Source organism: Nelumbo lutea, chromosome 4, assembly GCF_056320005.1.
Source record: "Nelumbo lutea isolate HS-2025 chromosome 4, American lotus-T2T, whole genome shotgun sequence".
Lineage (NCBI taxonomy): Eukaryota > Viridiplantae > Streptophyta > Magnoliopsida > Proteales > Nelumbonaceae > Nelumbo > Nelumbo lutea.
Window position 1 is genome coordinate 101155119 of NC_142687.1, and position 21268 is coordinate 101176386.

General features: G+C 42.6%; 1 protein-coding gene across 7 annotated transcripts in view; it reads left to right on the top strand.

Moving 5' to 3' along the window:
• Window positions 1–20296, top strand: part of LOC148862219 (HIT-type Zinc finger family protein) — a 77341-nt gene extending 57045 nt beyond the window's left edge. For all 7 annotated transcript variants that reach the window (XM_088986688.1, XM_088986689.1, XM_088986687.1 and 4 more), the window contains 2 exons: window positions 18600–18641; window positions 18717–20296. In XM_088986688.1, the coding sequence (XP_088842814.1) occupies window positions 18600–18641; window positions 18717–19597 (923 nt within the window). In that variant the 3' untranslated portion in view covers window positions 19598–20296. The remainder of the gene's footprint in view (window positions 1–18599; window positions 18642–18716) is intronic.
• Window positions 20297–21268: the final 972 nt, after the last annotated feature.

Sequence of the window (21268 nt, forward strand, 5' to 3'; positions counted from 1 at the left end):
TTGGGAAAAAATGCTTTGGAAGGGAGAAATTAACTTGTTGAGGGCTGGCCACAGTTTGTTTACCATTATTCTCACAATGCTTTTGTATGTTCCATTGCCCAAACTTATTGGTTGGAAACGATCCGGTTTCTTCGGGTTGTTGACTTTTGGGATGAGGGTAATCAATATTTGGTTTAACTCTTTCATTAGTTTTCCACTGTGAAAGAAATATTTGACCATTCTGGTTACACTCTCTCCTACTTAACTCCAAATTTTCTCAAAAGAAAATTGCATGTAGGCCATCGGGGTCCATAGCTTTGAGGTCCAGAATGTGCAAAAGAGCTTCCCAAATCTTGGAATCAGTGATCTGCCCTGTGAGTGCTTCATTGTCCGAGTCACCAACAATTAGGTTTGTACTTTCAAGGAACTCAAGGTGATTTATTGTTTGACTAGCTTGAAGCTAGTTCCTAAAGCTGCCCGTTATGCCTTATACGAGGGTTTCTATATGGAAGTATTTGTTATTTCCGTCCCCTAGAGCTAACCAATTTTTCCTTGCCTTCTGGGCCCAGTGCATCTCTTCACGAGAGATGAGAAGGTTAAATCTTTTGAGAAGCATCTTTTCCTTATTTGCCCATTGGGGAGCTTCGGGATTGCTTACTAGCTTTTTCTGGGTATCCTCTAAGTATGCCAGTGCTAAATGATTCTTATTGCAATTTTCAACAACTTTGAATGCTTTACATTTGAGAGCCAATTGCTTTCCACTCGAGCATCTTGAGTGTGATTCCCAAGCATGGGCTACAATGTCCTATAAGGTTGGGTTGGTGAGCCTCGTGGCTTCAAAACAGAAGTCTCAACCCTTGGGGGGGGGCTTTACATGTGCTAAGATGGCTTAAAAACAGAATGGGGCAGTGGTCCAATTCTGCATTCAGGAAAAGGCACCTCTATTCCCCATTCACAATGGCCCTGGCCCCATATATAGTTGGCATTAAGGCTTGGATGATAATGATGGCGATCCTGAATAGATGATGAGTCCATTTTGGTCATGTTGGAGGCGACACTTAACAGATTCTTAAGGACACTTCTACATAGTTTATCCTTTTTATCTCCTAGTTTGTTTGACATGATGAACAGCTAATGTACAAGATAATGCCATTTCAAAATGTCAGTTGGTAACAAAGGCAACATTTTATATCTTTTTGTAGGCATCTAATATTAGAGTTCAAAAAATATGAACCGTCTTAAATGGTATCTACTTTTCCATAGATGTGTCCCAGAGTCCTTTTCTTATCTTGTCAAGTCAGGATTCTTGGATATGCATTAGATTCCGACTCCCATGTCTGTTAACATGCAACACTGATGAAGTTGCAGTATTGTTGCCAAAGTCAACTTTCTTCATGCATGTATAATCACATTGGAGAAGTGCAGAAATGCACTATTTTAGATATCTGAGTTGTTACTGTTGAAGTTTGGCCTGCCCTAGAAGTCTGTTTGTCTGTTAGCAGTCAAGTAAAGTAAGCAAGCAAGAAGAAGGAAGAAAGAGAAAGAAAGAGAGAAAAGGTCTGGTTCAAATTAGGGAAAAAATTCAACCCTACTTTCGGCCAGACCTGTTATTATATTATTAATGTGATAGGAAAAGACATCAGTGCCCTTATTTAAGTAAGAGGCACTTGAACTAACATAATAGAACAACTCAGCAATCTCAACAGGTACAAAGACCGAAATACCCCATCACTAACACTCCCCCTAAAGCTGATAAGTATACATCATATAATCCCAGCTTGTTACATATGTAGTCCACTCTCCCCCGACTCAAACCTTTTGTAAACAAGTCTGCCCACTGGTTTCCCGTATTAACATATGCAGTCTCTATCACTCCATTCAACAACTTCTCTCACAAAATGACAATCAACATCAATGTGCTTGGTTCTTTCATGAAACACCGGATTAGAAGAGATATTAACTGCAGCCCAATTGTCACAATAGAGCTTCATTGGAGTACTATTGTCATACCGTATTTCCTGTAGAAGGTTCCTTAGCCACACTAATTCACAAGCAGTATGTGCCATAGCCCTATATTCTGCTTCTGCACTGCTTCTTGCCACAACTGTTTCCTTCTTACTTTTCCACGTCACCAGGTTACCCCTCAGAAAAGTGCAATAGCCTGTGGTAGACCACCTATCAGACATAGAACCGGCCCAGTCAACATCGGTGTATCCCTCTATTTCCAGTTTTCCGCCACTTTTGTATCGCAAACCACGGCCAGGAGATCCTTTCAAATGCCTCACAATCCTTAGCACTGCATTCCAATGAGGGACCAAAGGTTTCTGCATGAACTGACTCACCACACTAACCGCAAAAGAAATATCTGGCCGAGTAATGGTTAGATAGTTTAGTTTGCCTACAAGTCGTTAGTATTTTCCAGGGTCTTCAAATACTTCACCCATATCATTGCTTAGCCTCGTATTTGTTTCCATAGGTGTCTCAGTTGGTTTCGTACCTAACAAACTTGTTTCTTCTAGCAAATCAAGCACATATTTCCTCTAACACAGATTAATACAGTAGAAGTTCAGGACTGTTATCAGTCTTGAACCCTAATGGATTTCAGGATCGAAAATAAGAAGGTAAGAGGAAAGAAGAGGAAGAGGGAGGAGAAGCAGTAGAACACAAGAGTTGAAAGGAGGAGCAGAAGCTTAATGTTCTACCGCCACCACTTTAATTAATATTTATAGGTTATGCTCATTACATGGAAAGGACAGATCTGCCCTTAGTCTTTACATAACAAATAGAGCAAAAAATAAGACTGAAAAAATAACAACTGAAACAACTAAATGACCAATAGCTAACCCTAAACAGACTAGAACATCTTCTACCCTACGAACACAGTGGGACCACAGCTGTGGGGCCCACATCAGTGTTCTCTACACTCCCCCTCAAGTTGGGAATAAATGTTTATCATTCCCAACTTGGATAGATCTTCCTCTAGCTTCTTCTGTGGTACAACTTTGGTGAGGATATCTGCCAGCTGCATGTTGGAGGTGATGTATGGGAGACACTTCTTGTGATGAGACCCTCTCTCGTACAAAGTGTCGATCAACTTCAATATGTTTAGTCCTGTCATGCTGCACTGGGTTGTGTGCTATATTAATAGCCGCTTGATTATCACAATACAGCATCGGGGGCTTCTCATACTCAATACCCAACTCCTCAAGTAGTGATCTCAGCCAAAGAATTTCAGCCGCTCCATTATCCATTGTCCTGTACTCAGCTTCAGCACTGGATCGGGAGACAACACTCTGTTTCTTACTCCTCCAAGAGACTAGGTTACCTCCCACAAGAGCACAATATCCAGAGGTAGACCTTCTGTCATCAACACTCCTCGCCCAATCGGCATCTGTATAGACTTCCACCTTCATGTGGTCATTGTTCTTGAACAATATACCTCTACCCGGACATCTCTTCAAGTATGCTAGTATTCTTTCTGCTGCTAGAAGGTGCGTGGTTCTAGGAGAATGCATGTACTGACTGACAACACTAACGGCATAATTGATATCTGGCCGGGTGAGGCATAGAAATAGGAGCTTTCCCACTAACCGCTGGAACATGACTTTGTCTTCAAGCAGCTCCCCACTCTCTGCACTAATCATGTGGTTCTGTTCAATGGGTGTATCTGCAGGTTTGACACCCAGCTTTCCAGTTTCAGCCAAGAGATCTAAAACATATTTCCTCTGAGAGACAAAGATCCCCTGTTTAGATCTAGCAACCTCAATACCCAAAAAATACCATAGTGTACCCAGATCTTTCACCTCAAACTCTTGATGAAGGAGCTGTTTGAGGGACTCAATCTCATGGTTGTCATTTCCTGTCACCACAATATCATCGACATATACTGCAAGTAGTGTCAGTGACGACTCCACCCTCTTGATGAACAGTGTATGATCTGACTGGGCCTGTACATAACCGAACTTCCCAAGGCCTAGTCTGAATCTGTCGAACCAAGCTCTAGGTGACTGCTTCAAACCATACAGTGCCTTATTGAGCCGGCAAACCTTCTTACCTGCCTCTGTATCATAGAATCCAGGAGGCAATTGCATGTAAATCTCTTTTTGCAAGTCCCCATTTAGGAAGGCATTCTTAACATCCATTTGGTACAAAGGCCAAGTGTAGCTTTCTGCAAGAGATAATAGAACCCGAATGATAGTCAAGCTTTGTACCTCTCAATGGAACCATCCGCATTGTGCTTCACAGTAAATACCCACCTGCATCCAACTGGTTTCTTTCCTTTGGGCAAGTCAACTAGCTCCCAGGTATTATTTTTCAACAGAGCATCCATTTCAACTTGCATTGCACCTCTCCACTCTGGGACTGATAGGGCTTCTTGCACTGTTCTCGGAATAGGGACATCAGCAACGGAGGTGAGATAGTGAAAGAATGGTAGGATCCATCTAATGGACGCCATGAAGGGTGCGGAATGGGTGGGCGAATTTCAAAAATTTTCCTACCTTCCAACTGGGAATCATATTCCCTAAATTTAAAATACAATATTCAAGGATTCTACTTGAACCATAATCAAACCAGATCTGAACCAAAAGGAAACAGGAAGGATTATACCTAATCCAGAGAAACAATATCTCCCAAAGTTGGTGTTCACGCCCAAAGAAGAAACCAAGATCCGCTCCTGCTGAAGATGACACAGCTGTGGATGGAACAGAACCAGCAGGGTGTGTCCTACACACTGGATCCTTCGCAAGAATCCTCTGAAAACTTTGAACACCGAATCTTTTTGGTCTTTCTTGCAAGATTGTTGTCAAGAACTGATTTCTTGACTTCCTATTGCTGCAAAGATCCAATCTTGCAATAGGGAATGGCGGCTGCTGGAGGAGAAATCCAGGGACGAAGAGGGCTGAACTGTGTCTCTTCTCTCTGGAGATCAAATCTCAATTCGCAGGAGGTATCTCTTGCATACCAACCCTAATTCGAAATCTGATCTTTCTATTAGGGTTTCTCCTCTTTCTTATTGATTAAGAAACCTCCTAATTTTTGGGAGTTATCCCAATCCAAATCAGTATTTGGATAGGGGATAATCTTAATTCTATCTGCAGATTAAGTTAGCTGACTCCTGATCTTATCAGGAGGTTACCATATTCAAATCTAATTTGAATTTGGTCTCTTAGAGTGGATAAGGTTAAAGATTCAATCCTTTTACTAACATTAATCTCAGATTCGCCCCATGAATAGGTGATCATATCAGCCCAGTTCGAGATGGGCCTTTGGCCCATTAAGTGTTCAGTGCTCAACTAGTTTCCAATCTGCTGCCCAGTTGGGCTTCTTTGTATGGCGTGGGACCCAAGCATTGATCTACACACCAGCCACATGGGTTCGGCCCAGCCGAATTCACTGAAAAAATCAGTGACCCCCTTGAGCCCATCATATGGACCCTATGGGCCCAACACTTACATTAAGTGGTCCCTGGGCCAAGCCATCTTATAAAAACCCAGGGACTGTGGGCAGGTGCAAGATTAGCCCATCAGGTATTATCCTAAATGGTCTTACACTTAACCTCTCAGCCCATAATGATCAAGCACTGCTCGACAAGAGAAGACGTCTCCCTCGGCTGCAAGGAACAGTGCCGCACTCTCTACTCACATGGATCCCGGGAATTAAAATCTTTTGCAAATCTTTTGAAACCGTACATATACATACATATATATATTAATTTTGCAAAACAAAATTCCAACGATTGAAATCAACTGCCGGAAGTTTGGTTTCCATCAGAGATAGTGCATTACCGATCATTACCATTGTCCGACAAAGGGGCTGATCTTGTCACTATGATCACTCACTCAGATGAATTCTCAGACTGCCCCAACATGTCCAGGTTTTGACCCCACTAAGGATCTCACTGATTGACACATCAAAGATAGCCCGATCCGACACCTAGTGATGTGTCATAATCGAGTCCAGGGGTCAGGTGTAACTTTCCAGTTTTGCCCATCTGTCTCCAAGGTCTAGGGCAATACTGGAAATCTGGTCCGGTTCAAGGGTTCAAGCAATCCCATACTGCATGTGCCTTGGGTCTTACCCTGATGGCCGAAACACGCCATCCCAACACTTGGTGGCACATCAATATCAGCCTTGGCAGGATAAATCTCCCCAGACTTATCCAATGGCTGTGAACATTTAAAACTAACACAAGTTTCTATAAGTGTCCAGTTTTAGGGTCTTACACAGAATTATACCAAACAACATGAATCAAACATGTACTTTATTTATTTACGCTAAATGTCAAAATTACATCAAAATGGATTGAAGCTAAGGGCATACAAAACTGTCTAAGGCAGGTGTAAGCGGCTGAGGTTGCATCATGACTTTCCTCCTGGTCTCTTCATTGTGCACTAAGGAGTACGCCTGAGAGAGGGTCACACTATCTCTGGTCAAAATCTGCTGCCTCACAATATCATATTCTGAATTCAGTCCTGCCAGGAACTCAAACACTCTGTTTGTCTCGATGTGCTTTCTATGTATCTGAGCATCTTTGGGACTCTCCCACTCAAGAGTCTCTAAGTGATCAATCTCATGCCATAGGGACTTCAAGGTAGAGAAGTAAACCGACACCGGTTTCTCTCCTTGTTTAAGGGAATTCACCTCACATTTCAATTCATATGCTCTGGCAACATTAAGGGGTTGGGAGTAAGTCTCTTTCATCACATTCCATATCTCCTTGGCTGTCTTTGCCCATAAGTAATTTCGGCTGATATGGGGCTGCATAGAATTACAGAGCCATGTCATAACCAAGTAGTTTTCTTGGACCCACTTGGTATACATAGGGTCTCCCTTGGAAGGTTCTGCCACATCTCCCAAGAGATACCCTACTTTGCCCCTTCCCCAATAGCCATCATGGCTGATTGGGCCCATTCCAAATAGTTTGATCCATCAAACTTTACGGTTGTAATCTGAAAACCTGTCTCAGAACCACCACCATAACTGCTGTTCCCAAAACTGCCTTTTGCCTGATTCTTAAACTCCATTTCGGTCAAGAACTAGAAGTCTCAAAATTAGGGTTACTACAGTCAAAACCAGCACTAGGACTACCAACCACAATCACAAAATCAATATAGAACCAATCTGTACTCACAGTAGATGTGCATGAAACATGTATAAAACTGATCTGAAATCAATAACCACACACAACAGCAACAGTCCGAACTGTTTTCACCCCTTTAGAAGTGTTCGAAATCCCAAAAGAAAATTGAAAAACAGTTTGAAGAACAATCTGATATGCTGAAGCCAATTTGAGGTTTTAATCAGTCCTAAAAGCCGTATACTCCTGACAGTACCATACGGATAAGGTTTGTATTAGGATTAATATGAAACCCTAAAACTGATCAATGTTGAGGAGAACTATTAGGGTTTGCCGCAGGAATAAGATCACAAGGTTCAGTCCAATACTAGGGTTTGCTACAGGGATAAGACAAAACCCTAGAGAATAGAAAGATAAAACCCTAGAGTGGTTCGGCCACCCTTGCTAGATAGGTCCAACCTATCTTCTCTGATATTACTTCTCTCAGAAAATAAAAGGCTTACAATAGGATGCAATTCGCTACCTACCAAGGTTACCCGAACCCTAGCCTTCTCTGATTCTTCCTGATCACCAACTCATTGCAATTGTGGCACTTCTTCAAACAGCTGCTAATCCTCTGGAGATCTCCAAGAACCAGTCAACGAACTCTACTTTCTCAGCTTCCAGCCTTAGATGGTTCTCATGTGGTTGGCTGGACTAGATTCACATGAGAAACCCTAGCTCTAATACAAAGTAGAAGTTTAGGACTGTTATCAGTCTTGAACCCTAATGGATTTTAGGATCGAAAATAAGAAGAAAGGTAAGAGGAAAGAAGAGGAAGAGGGAGGAGAAGCAGTAGAACACAAGACTTGAAAGGAGGAGCAGAAGCTTAATGTTCTGCCGCCGCCACTTTAATTAATATTTATAGGTTATGCTCATTACATGGAAAGGACAGATCTGCCCTTAGTCTTTACATAACAAATAGAGCAAAAAATAAGATTGAAATAAATAACAATTGAAACAACTAAATGACCAATAGCTAACCCTAGGCAGACTAGAACATCTTCTACCCTACAAACACAGTGGGACCATAGCTGTGGGGCCCACATCAGTGTTCTCTACAAATACCATGCTTAGATCTTGCTACCTTATGCCCAAGAAGTACTTCAAAGGTCCTTTGTTTGAAAGTGTTCCTGTAGAAAGGCCTTCAACCTGTCAATGCTCATTTTATCATTCCCAGTAACAATGATATCATCTACATACACCACCAGTAGTATTTTTCCTGCCGGAGTGTCAAGACTGAAGACAGAATGATCAACTTGGCACTGTTTCATACCAAACTTCTTGACCTCCTCACTGAACCTACCAAACCATGCTCGAGGGGACTGTTTAAGTCCATAATAACCTTCTTAAGTCTGCATACCTTACCATCCTCCCCCTGAGCAACAAACCCTGGTGGTTGCTCCATGTAGACCTCCTCGAGCAAATCACCATGCAAAAATGCATTTTTGATATCCAGTTGATATAGGGCCAATCATACATAGTTGCAAGAGAGATGATAACACGAACTGACCCTATCTTAGCAACCGGGGAGAAGGTCTCTGTGTAGTCAATACCATAGGTTTGGGAGTACCCTTTTGCTACCAATCGCGCCTTCAGGCGCTCAACACGACCATCAGGCAAGTACTTAACGGTATAAACCCACTTACAACCGACAGCCTGTTTCCTAGGAGGAAGAGCGGTGAGGTCCCAAGTGTGATTATGATGGAGAGTAGAGAGCTCTTCTTCCATAGCATGGCACCACTCTGGAGAAGTAAGGGCTTCCTGGACATCCTTAGGGACAACCACTGAGGATAACAAAGAGATGAACTGGCGATGGTAGGTAGAAAGGTGAGTAAGTGAAACATAATTAGAAATAGGATGAAGGGTACAAGTGCATTTACCTTTCCGTAAGGCAATAGGAAGATCAAGGTCGGAGGCTGGTGGCGGGTTTGGAGCTGGATCTGTCGACGGTGATGAAGCCAGAGGAGTCGCAGCCGGTACACGTGGGCGATGTGTATACACGTGACGGATAGGTGGATGGTCAACAGATGGTGGCACTGGAGGCAAGGACATAGGCGCATCTAGAACAAGAGGAAGAGGATCAGCCATAGGAAGGGGAAGAGGAGGAGGTGATGTGGAGGAAGAAGCATCACCGGACCCCACAAAGAACAGAGTAGACTCAAAGAAGGTAACATCAACACATACCAAGGAACGACGAGAACTGGGATGGTAATACTTGTACGCTTTCTGAGTCTGGGAATAGCCAAAGGATTATGCACTTAAGGGATCGAGCATCTAACTTGTCGTTCCCGGGACCCAGATTATGGACGAAGCAGACACACCCAAATACCCGAGGAGAAAGCGGAAACAGAGACATGGTGGGAAACAAGACATTAAATGGAGAACGACGATCAAGGATAGAAGTGGGCATCCGATTAATTAAGAAATAAGAGGTGAGCATCGCATCACTCCAAAAGGGTTTGGGAACATTCATGTGGTGCATGAGGGAGCGTGCCGTTTCTAAAAGATGTCGGTTCTTTCTCTCAGCCACCCCATTTTGTTGTAGGGTGTAAGTACATGAAGTTTGGTGTATAATGCCATGTTGGCCCAAGTATTTTTGAAAAGATGATGACAAATATTCACGGCCATTATCAGAATGGAAAATTTTAATGTGAACGCCAAATTGTTGCGAATCTCAGCATAAAATTTCTAGAAGATGGTAAATAATTCACTTCTTTCCTTCATTAAATAGAGCCACGCCATCCTTGAAAAGTCATCAACAAAAATAACAAAATATCTGTATCCATTATATGACATCACTTTATAAGGACCCCAAACATCTGAGTGAATTAAAGAAAAAGGACTCAATGCACGATTATCAACCCTAGAGCTAAAGGGAACACGGTGGTGTTTCCCAAATTGACACGACTCACAATCTAGAACAGAAAGTTGACTCAACGAAGGAACCAAAGACTTTAACACTTTCAGCGAAGGATGGCCAAATCTACAATGCCACTGGAGAGGAGAGATAGATGACTGAAGGGCTGTTGACATTCTTCCACCACCATCAAGATAATACAGTCCACCGGCTTCATGCCCTCCACCAATCTTCATCTCCGTCTTGAGATCCTGAAAAACACACAAAGAGGGGTAAAATGTAATGGAACAATTAAGTGACTTGGTCAGCTTACTAACATACATAAGATTAAATGGAAGCTTAGGTACTGTTAGAATGCTCGAGTCAAGGGTATTTTGGTCATTCTGGATTATCTGCTTGAGAGTGAAAGGTCTATTGTATCTGAGTTTAAGTTATGTGTCCCATCTTCTATGAGGGACAAAATGGTCTTTCCTGTAACTCTATGTTTTTTGAATAAATACAAGTGGGTCAGCTAGGGGAGAGGGATTTTGACTCTCTTCTAGTCTGGCCGAACCTTTCTTTCTTCTTCTTCTTCTTCTTCTTCTTCTTCTTCTTTCTCTTTTCTTTCTTCTTCTCTACTTCAACCTAGAATCTGGTAGAGTTTACTAACATGGTATCAGAGCTGTAAGGTCGTATCCTCATTTCTTTCTTGCTGCTGTTCTCCTTCTGGGTTCGCCGCCAACTTTCACAGTCATCTTCTTCCTTTTTCAACTGACCTGAGTGGAGGTTCGATAAGGGGCTGAAAAGGAGCTGTCGTTTTGTGGGCCTGGAGGTGAGGATGCCTCCTGTCGTTGCTGTGGTGGTCGTTGGAGTGGTATACTAAACCCTCTATTCAGTATCGAAGAGGGCTGAATGTGGACAGTGTGACTGATATGCATCTCAGTCGTGTTCCTCTGCATTTCCCTTCGTATGTATGTTGAAAGAAGAGTTGTCGACTGCTGAAGTTCACAACAGCAGTAGATTGGTGGTGGTTGTGTCGTGGTGATTGGTGTATCTATGTTTCAAAAATATTTAAAAGTGATCTCCTATACCTTGTGTGTAATCAGTTCTGCAGTGTGCAGCCCAAGTGTTTGATGTGAGGACTGAGTGATTTCAGTCTTAGTGTGTTGATGGTGAATGGTTCTGCAGTGTGCAGCCCAGGTGTTTGATGTGAAGACTGAGTGATTTCAGTCTTAGTGTGTTGATGGTGAATGGTTTGCAGTGTGCAGCCCAGGTGTTTGATGTGAAGACTGAGTGATTTCAGCCTTAGTGTGTGGTGTGTAATGTGTATTTAAAGAAGCTGGAATTGGTGGTGTTATAAGTGAGATAAGTCTTGTGAAAGAGTGGGAGGTTGTGTTGTATATTTGAAGGTAAAATAATTAAGATGGCTTCAATTGAAAATGGGAATGATAACAAAACAGGTGTAATGCTTTCTCCAGACTATCTAAGTGTTCAAATGACATCCATCAAGTTGAATGGTGAGAATTATGTACCATGGGCAAAATCTGTGGAGGTGTTCTTGAAGGCCAAGAGAAAGGTAAAACATGTAAGAGAGGAGAAGCCTCCCTCTAATTCCCCTGGGATCAGTGACTGGGAACAAGTAGATGCACAAATAATGACATGGCTCTGGAACAGCATGGAACCAAAGATTAGTGTGAACTTCATGTTCCTAGATACAGCTAGGGAAATCTGGGATCATGCTAAGAAGTTGTACTCTGGACAAGACAATACAACTAGGGTGTATCAGTTGTACCAAGAGTATTTCAATTTGAAGCAAGGGAGTCAAAGCTTAGAAGAGTACTATGCAAGTTTGAGGAACATACGTAATGAGCTTAATGTGTATCATCCTCTAACATCAGATGTTTAGATCCAACAACAGCAACGTGAGCAGCTTGATGTGACAAGGTTTCTTGTGGGGTTGAAGGCTGAGTATGAGCCAGTCAGAGCACAAATATTGGGAGGATCTGCTCTTCCCTCACTTGAAGAAGTTTTCGCTCGTCTTAAGAGAACATCCATTGAGTCGGTAGAACATTCTTCTCTCTCTAACAGATCTGGTTTGGTAGTGACTAAAGGGGGTGGTCGTGGAAATAGAAGTGGTGGTGTCAGGAGTGGACTCCCAAGCAACCGTGGTGGTCACATGTTTAGCAGGGCCAGTGGTCGGACTGGAGGTCGAGACTCAGGGGGAGGTCGGGGAAGAGGAAGGAGTTATACTCAGAGAAAGTGTACACATTGTGGTTTAGAGGGGCACACAGTTAATTTCTGCTATGATTTGCGTGGTACACCCAACACTTGGGCTAACCATGCTAGGACTAAGGGTAGTGACACAATTACTGAAAGTCAGCAAATTGACCCAATCCCCTCCACATCTACTTGTGCTTCTGAGAAGGAAATGGTGAGTGTACCACGTGCAGTATATGAGCAGTTCATTCAAACATCTCAGCAAACACCGCTACACTTGCCCATTCAGGTATGGCTTGCTTAGCTTCCAAAGACTCACACTGGATCATTGACTCCGGGGCCTCGGACCATATGTCTGGGACTCATGATGTATTTTCTTCCCTTTCCCACTCCTCCACACCTCAAACAGTTACACTTGCTAATGGTTCTACATCTCCTATCTGTGGTGTTGGTGATGTTAATCACCCCTCATTGCCTTTATCATCTGTTTTATATGTTCCTAAGTTTCCTTTTAACCTTATGTCTGTTAGCAGATTAACCAAGTCTCTTAATTGTTCTGTAACCTTCTACCCTTCTTCTTGTGTGTTTCAGGATCTCAAGACGGGGAGGAAGATTGGTGGAGGGCATGAAGCAGGTGGATTATATTACCTTGATGGTGGTGGTCCTCCAGTAGCTTTTCAGTCATCTCTTACTCCTCTTCAGTGGCACTGCAGACTTGGTCATCCTTCTCTCAAGGCCTTGAAGTTACTAGTTCCTTCCTTGAGTCATCTTTCATCATTAGATTGTGAGTCATGTCAATTGGGTAAACATCATAGAGTCTCATTTAGTCAAAGAGTTGATAGTCGTGTCTCAAGTCCTTTCTCTTTAGTTCATTCCGATGTATGGGGTCCAATTAAAGTGGTGTCATACAATGGGTATAAGTATTTTGTAATCTTTGTTGATGACTTTTCAAGGATGACATGGATTTATCTTATGAAAGATCGTAGTGAGTTGTTCCCTATTTTTCAAAAATTTTATGCTGAAATACGCACTCAATTTGGTGTTCATATTAAAATCCTTCGCTCCGATAATGCCAAAGAATACAACTCCTCACCATTTCAGCAATACCTAGAACATCATGGGATCATTCATCAAACTTCTTGTGCCTACACCCCACAACAGAACGTGTAGCTGAACGAAAAAATCGACATCTTCTTGAAACTGCTCGATCCTTGATGATTAATATGAATGTCCCAAAACATTTTTGGAGTGATGCTGTTCTTACATCCTGTTTTCTTATCAATCGGATGCCCATGTCAATCCTTGGAAGTCAATCACCTTTCTCTGTGTTGTTTCCCACTTTAACTCCATTTCCTCTTACCCCAAGAATCTTTGGCTGTGTTTGTTTTGTTCAACACTTGGGGCCTGGGTTAGACAAGCTAGATGCTCGAGCTACTAAGTTTATCTTTCTTGGCTACTCAAGGACTCAGAAAGGGTATAAGTGTTATAACCCAAAATCCCATAAATCGTTTGTGTGCTCTGATGTCACCTTCTTTGAGTCAGTTCCGTTCTTCTCAGATGCTGGGGTCTCTTCCTCTCCCTCTGTGGTTCCCCTTCCTATACCTGTTGTGGACATCCTTCCAGTAGCTCCTATTTCTACTGCAGATGCACATCCTATGCCTGTTACTACTGGGAAGCTGCCGATCACTCAAGTGTATACCCGTAGAAGTGCATCGGGCCCTCCTCCACTTCAGCCCCTGTCGACAGATCCTGCTACTGCTCCTCCTTCAGATCCTGATCTTCCTATTGCTCTGCGAAAAGGTAAACGTACTTGTACTTCTCACCCCATTTCACACTATGTTTCTACTGCTCACCTTTCTGCTTCTCATTGCAAATTTATATCATTACTCTCATCTGTTCCCATTCCCAAGACTGTCCAGGAAGCTCTTGCCTCTCCAGGGTGGCGGCAAGCCATGGAAGAAGAACTCTCTGCTCTACAACATAATCACACATGGGAACTCACCGCTCTTCCTTCCGGTAAGCACACAGTTGGATGTAAATGGGTCTACACAGTGAAGTATCTTCCTGATGGCAGTATGGAGCGATTGAAAGCGAGGTTGGTGGCCAAGGGTTATTCTCAGATGTATGGTGTGGACTATATGGAGACATTTTCTCCTGTGGCTAAGATTGGTTCAGTTCGGGTGCTGATTTCATTAGCTGCTATGTATGATTGGCCTCTTGTACAACTTGACATAAAAAATGCCTTCCTGCATGGTGATCTAGTTGAGGAGGTGTATATGGAGCAACCACCAGGGTTTGTTGCTCAGGGGGAGTCTGGCAAAGTGTGTAGGCTCAAAAAGGCAATTTATGGACTGAAACAATCTCCACGTGCTTGGTTTGGCAGGTTCAGTGAAGTGATGAAAGCCTTTGGGATGAAACAATGTTAGGTTGATCATTCTGTGTTCAGCTATAACTCAAAGGATGGGAAAATCTTGCTAGTCGTGTACGTGGATGATATTGTCATAACTGGGAGTGATAGCAATGGAATCAACAGGTTGAAGAAATTCTTACAGGATCACTTCAATACGAAAGATCTGGGGAAGCTGAAATATTTCCTGGGAATAGAGGTTGCGAGGTCAAAACATGGGATCAACCTATGTCAGAGAAAATATGTTCTTGATCTACTTGAAGAAACAGGGTTGTTAGGTGCTAAACCAACAGAAACTCCTATGGAACTCAATGCTAAGCTGAGTGTTGATGCGGGTAAAGAGTTTGATGATCCTGGAAGATACAGAAGGTTGGTGGGCAAATTGAACTACCTGACCATTACCCGACCAGATATATCATTTGCTGTGAGTGTGGTGAGCCAGTTTATGCAACATCCTCGGGTTCCTCACTGGGAAGCTGTTCTGAGAATTGTTAGGTACCTAAAAGGTGCTCCAGGTCGTGGTTTGTTATACCAAAGTGGAGGAACTCTTGAGATAGTAGGGTACACAGATGCTGACTGGGCTGGTTCTATATCAGACAGGAGATCAACTACAGGGTATTGTACCTTCCTTGGTGGCAATCTTGTAACTTGGAAGAGCAAGAAACAAACAGTGGTGGCAAGAAGTAGTGCAGAAGCAGAGTACAAGGCTATGGCCCATACCACATGTGAGTTAGTATGGCTAAAGAACTTGCTTCAAGAGATGGGATTCTCAATTGACAAACCCATGAAATTATACTGTGATAACCAAGCTGCTGTTCACATCTCTTCCAATCACGTCTTTCATGAGAGAACTAAGCATATCGAGGTTGATTGTCACTTTGTAAGAGATAAAGTAATAAGTGGGGTGATAACCACATCTCATGTGAGCTCAGGAAATCAGTGGGCAGATCTCCTCACAAAGGGATTGTCTCGGGGAAGAATAGATTACATTTGTAACAAGCTGGGACTATATGATATATACTCTCCAGCTTGAGGGGGAGTGTTAGAATGCTCGAGTCAAGGGTATTTTGGTCATTCTGGATTATCTGCTTGAGAGTGAAAGGTCTATTGTATCTGAGTTTAAGTTATGTGTCCCATCTTCTATGAGGGACAAAATGGTCTTTCCTGTAACTCTATGTTTTTTGAATAAATACAAGTGGGTCAGCTAGGGGAGAGGGATTTTGACTCTCTTCTAGTCTGGCCGAACCTTTCTTTCTTCTTCTTCTTCTTCTTCTTCTTCTTCTTCTTCTTCTTCTTTCTCTTTTCTTTCTTCTTCTCTACTTCAACCTAGAATCTGGTAGAGTTTACTAACATTACCAAACTGAGGATAGGGATACAGGGTCCAGGTCAACATTACCAACACCACAAATAGATGATGTGGAGCCATTAGCAAGTGTAACAGATTGTGATGTTGAGCAACGAGTGAGAGATGAAAACACACCTGGAGTTCCAGTCATGTGATCGGAGGCTCCAGAGTCAATAATCCAGGGGTTGGGTGTGGATGTCCAACAAGCCATACCTGAGTGTGCAAAAGTAAATGTGTTCTGTTGCGACGTGGATTGAACAAACCTTTCATACTCATCACGAGGAACACTCACCATCTCCTTGCATGGACCATCTGAAGAGGTAGGAGGCATCTGATAAGCTAAACGGTTCTCCTGTCTAAAACTGGAATTGGTGTCACTAGTCATGGCATGATTGGCCCAGGTCGAGGGTGGACCATGCAAGTCATAGCAATAATTAATAGTATGTCCATCCAAACCACAATGAATACACCTTCGTGGACCCGAGCCACATCCTCTACCACGAGCTCCCCCTGAATCTCTGCCTCCAGTACGACCACCACCACGAGTATGTGTAGATCCACCACTACCACTCCGGCCATATACTAGGCCACTACTGCCACCACGGCCAGACTGGGTTCCTCGAGCCCCACTTCTAACACCTCGACCTCTCGACACTGCAAATGCTGATCTATATGAGACATTAGGGTTTTCCATAGATCCAATGGAAGTCCTCCGAAGTCGAGCAAACACCTCCTCTAAAGATGGAAGGGCTGATCTTCCTAGTATCTGGGCTCGTACTGGTTCATACTCGGATTTCAGCCCCACCAGAAACCGAGTCACATCAAGCTGCTTCCTCTGTTGTTGTTGAATCTTGACATCAGGAGTGAGAGGGTGATAGACATTCAACTCATTACGGATGTTTCTCATACTGGCATAGTACTCCTTAAGACTCTGATTGCCCTGTTGCAGATTGAAGTATTCCTAATACAATTGATATACCCTGGTTGTATTGTCCTGACCAGAATACAATTTCTTAGCATGATCCCACACCTCTTTGGCCGTGTCAAGAAACATGAAGTTCACACTAATTCCGGGTTCCATACTGTTCCATAACCACGTGATGATCTGTGCATCTTCTTGTTCCCAGTCTTCGCACTCATGACAATCAGTGGGGGGTTTCTCCTCTCCTATGTGCTTCACCTTCTTCTTTGCCTTCAGAAAAACCTCTACAGACTTAGCCCAAGGGACATAATTCTCCCCATTCAGTTTAATGGAGGTCATTTGGACATTCAGGTAGTCACTAGATATCATCACATTAGGTTTACTATCACTGTTATCTCCCATTGCTGAATTCTTTTATTACCGAATTCTGCACACTACACTGCACACTGCACACAGACACTTCACCGAATTCTGCACACTGATTTCAACAATAATAAGTGCTGAAAGTTGCACTTGTAACACCACAGATCCTACTCTACAGCTACCTGAAGTTTCACCACTACGTGAACACCACTTCCCTTCGAGTCACACGCAAACCAGCATAAACCCTAGCACACTACAATCTGAAACCCCTCCATACGATCTGTACCATACCTCTTATGTGCTTCATAACGGAAATTATGCATAAAGGAAACTCCTTACCTCATTGCCTGAAAGACAACCACACGAAGAAAGAAAACAACCACTGCATCACACATACCAGCCCTACATTGATTAGGGGAGGGCTTAGAAAACACAGCAACCGACCACACACGACACAACCGGAGGCATAGACACCTCCAAGGGAAGAGGGCGATCACTCCTTTTCAGCCCTTTTCCCAATCTCCAATCGACGGCTGAGAAATCAAAGAAAAAAAACCTAGGTCGAATGCACAGAAGACAGAATTCTAGGCAAGTCCGATTTGTTTAATTTGGCTCTGATACCATGTTGAAGTTCGGCCTGCCCTAGAAGTCTGTCTGTCTGTTAGCAGTCAAGTAAAGCAAGCAAGCAAGAAGAAGGAAGAAAGAGAAAGAAAGAGAGAAAAGGTCTGATTCGAATTAGGGAAAAAATTCTACCCTACTTTCGGCCAGACCTGTTATTATATTATTAATGTGATAGGAAAAGACATCAGTGCCCTTATTTAAGTAAGAGGCACTCGAACTAACATAATAGAACAACTCAGCAATCTCAACAGGTACAAAGACCAAAATACCCCTTCACTAACAGTTACTAATGTTGAATTGATCTTTCTTGGTGCTAGTGGTATGAATTAGTTATTGAGTGTACATGGATGACTTAAAGCAATTTTATGCATTAATGGTTTCAGTTGTAGTGTACTCTTTTGGTTGGAGAGTTATTTCTAATTGCGTTCCTAGTATCTCTCTCTGCTCTTGAGAGCAATGTGAAGGGAAGAAAAAGTCTTTATAAGTTTGAAGCATATCTTTGCTCTCTTTGTAGGTCTTTAAATTACAATAAAGGCTCAGTTTTGGAAGAGTACAAATACAGATATGTACAGTGGAAAAGCTTTATATTTTGTATTCCTAAATCTTGTATTTGCACTGTACATATTTGTATTTGTACTCTTACGGTCTTACCAAACTGAGCCAAAGGTTCTGTTCATGAGGAGGAAAAAGAAAAAAAGAGTTAATAAAGAAATGCTTCATTTTTCAATGCACTTTTGCATGTTTGAATATTAAGAGAGATGCTACTGACTTCTTTCTCTTTTTGGGCAGATTCTTCACTGTCAGAAGAGACAATTCAGAAGATTTTATCTGGTGATCTCATCTCTTGTTGTCTGAGTCTAACGATATTCTTAAGCTAACCTGTATCATTTTGGTTTTACCCCTCAGGAAATCAAGTCAGGTTGGATGACCTCACACTGGAGGAAATGAAGCAATTCCAAAGAGCACTTGCATCTGGGGAACTAAGCAAGATGATTGAGCCATGGACTCCATGGTGGTTGAAGCACTCTGCTAGAACAATCTCTCTCAGTCATAAAGGAACTAAGCTTGTCCAGCCAGTTGAACTACAGTGCATATACACGGAAGGTGGTGAGGAAAAATTTCAAGTGAGTGAGATCCCGCCTGGGCCTGAAACTCCGCTACCTCCAGTTAGCAAGCTGAGTTCAGCAGAGCCATCCCCTCTTTTGGTAGTTCACCTGGTGGACATTATATATTGCTACTGCTTCACTCTTCGGCTTTACAATGGGGATTGGCAATCCGATGCCCTTGGTTCTGCCATGGTAGTGCTGAGTTTGTCCTCTGTCTTGGGGCAAGGGGGTCAACCAGAGACGGTGTCTGAAGCTGTATCTCATTGCGTGGAGCAAACATGCTCACCAGCTTATAAGCATGTGGGTGGCTTGAGGTTTGGGTTAGGTCTTCTTGATGATATACTTGTCCTCCTCTCTCTGGGGGGAGCTGCTCTAGTATGTTTACTTTGCGATTTGCAAAGGATAATTCAGACTGGAGAGAGGGAGCTGAAGTCGGAGAAACAAAGAAAATTGAAAAGAACGGAGATGAGGAATAACCTGAAGCATGCTGAAAGGAAGATTTATTTTTTGATGTGTTGGGTTCATGAGCAGCCAAGAGAAGTCTGGTCCTCATTGGAAGCCATTGTTAGGGTGGAAAAGGGTTCTATTGAAGCCATTGAAAATGGAGATAGTACCAAGTCTGTAGACATGGGAGTGAGGGGTGAATCCAAAGGGAGGGCTCTGATTGAGGAGATTCAGTGAATAATTTTCGAACTGTGTTACGGTTATATGTGTGTGTGTGTGTGTTTAAAATAACAATTCTATCTAGCCCTGAAATCCATTCTAGCTGCTGCAAGAGGGACAAATCAAGGTTAATTATCAATACGTGCGAAGAAGAACATAGATACTTTTTTTGAGGGTTAGCCGGTTAGGTTAGGATATGCGATATTTTGAACCTTGGTTGGAAGCATCTTTCACAGTTTCGATATTTTGGGGTTGGACTTGCATGAAGGGAGACTTTTGTAAAGGTATTACAGGGAGGTTTTTAGCATTTGGCAGAAAACATGGAAGGTTCAAGTAAGTTTCCCTGTTAATAACAATGGAACTGAAGCAACAAGCAAGTCTACCTATCAAACTTGTACTTCGCAGAGATGAATGACGAAAGAAATTGAAAACCGTGTCTAGAATTGGGACCAAGGTTTCCCATGTAGAAAATTTCAGATTTTCTGTTTAGTATATAAAACAAAATTTTCCAAATTTCAGAAATTGCAGCAAACTACTTCATGAAGTCTCGAACTTGTGGATGTTAACCTGACCTGCAGCTGTAGGATGTTGACATTTTAGGTTGCATAGCAGAATTTACTATTTAGAAGTACCTGGTAACATGAATTGTAATAAAGTGCTGATCGAGGCTTTGTTTTTGTAGAATGTGCTTATCAAGGTTTGAAGTATTTATATGAATTGATCGAGCTCCCGATTTTTTAATGCAATTTCTGATGCAGCGTAAACGCTTGACTCAATTGCTGCTATCACTTAAGCCAGTTCGGATTCAGTGCGTTTGGACTGGAAGGGATATTTTCTTCGAGTCCAATATTTTGACACGTCATTCAGTGTTTAATTGACCATCAATTACAACCGATTGAAAACTTATTACTAATAAAAATATTTTTAAATAAAAGTTGATAAGTTAAGGTAATGCTGAGAGAAAATTCCAATGCCCTTGTTTTCAGACGGAAACAGAGGTTAAGATGCCTATCATGGCGGAAAATAGAGTGACCGATGTAGGCGAAGTAATCAGGATTAACACTGCCGGCACATACGAGGTCATAGAGGATGATGTGGTAGTGCTGAGAAAAATAGGGTAGTATGCACTGCCAAGCTGATTGATCGGTGCCAAAGCCGTAGGCGAGGACGAAGATCTTGTCACTAGTACCGGCAACCCTGACATCGAGGGCTTCTAAGAGAGTGTTTTTGTTGAACAGGACCCTCTATGGCTACGATTCTACGAGAAGCACTCCAGAGTTGGCCTCTTCTTCTTCCCCTTCTCCCTCTCTACGGCGCTCTTCCTCTTCCAAGTTAGCCTTCTCCCCCTCTTCTCTTCCGAGTTAGGCTCCTCTCTCTCTCTCTCTCTCTCTCTCTCTCCCAGAGAAGACAATGAAGAGAAGTCTCTCTCTCTCTGGTGAATGATTTCTCCAGTTTATTGAATGGAAAAATATTAATTAATCGCACGATCTTCTGATTCTGCTTATCAGAAAGGAGAGAAACCTTTCTCCTTTCAACAAAGATTGCCCGCCGGAGTGAAAAAAGAAGAATTCTTGCTTCTTTCTTATTTAATCCCTCTTCGGTTTTTTTTTTTTGTTTAATGGCATAGAGTTATGGAAGAGGGAATTCACCGTGCCAACCGGTTCCCCTTCTCTTACTTTTGATGTGTCA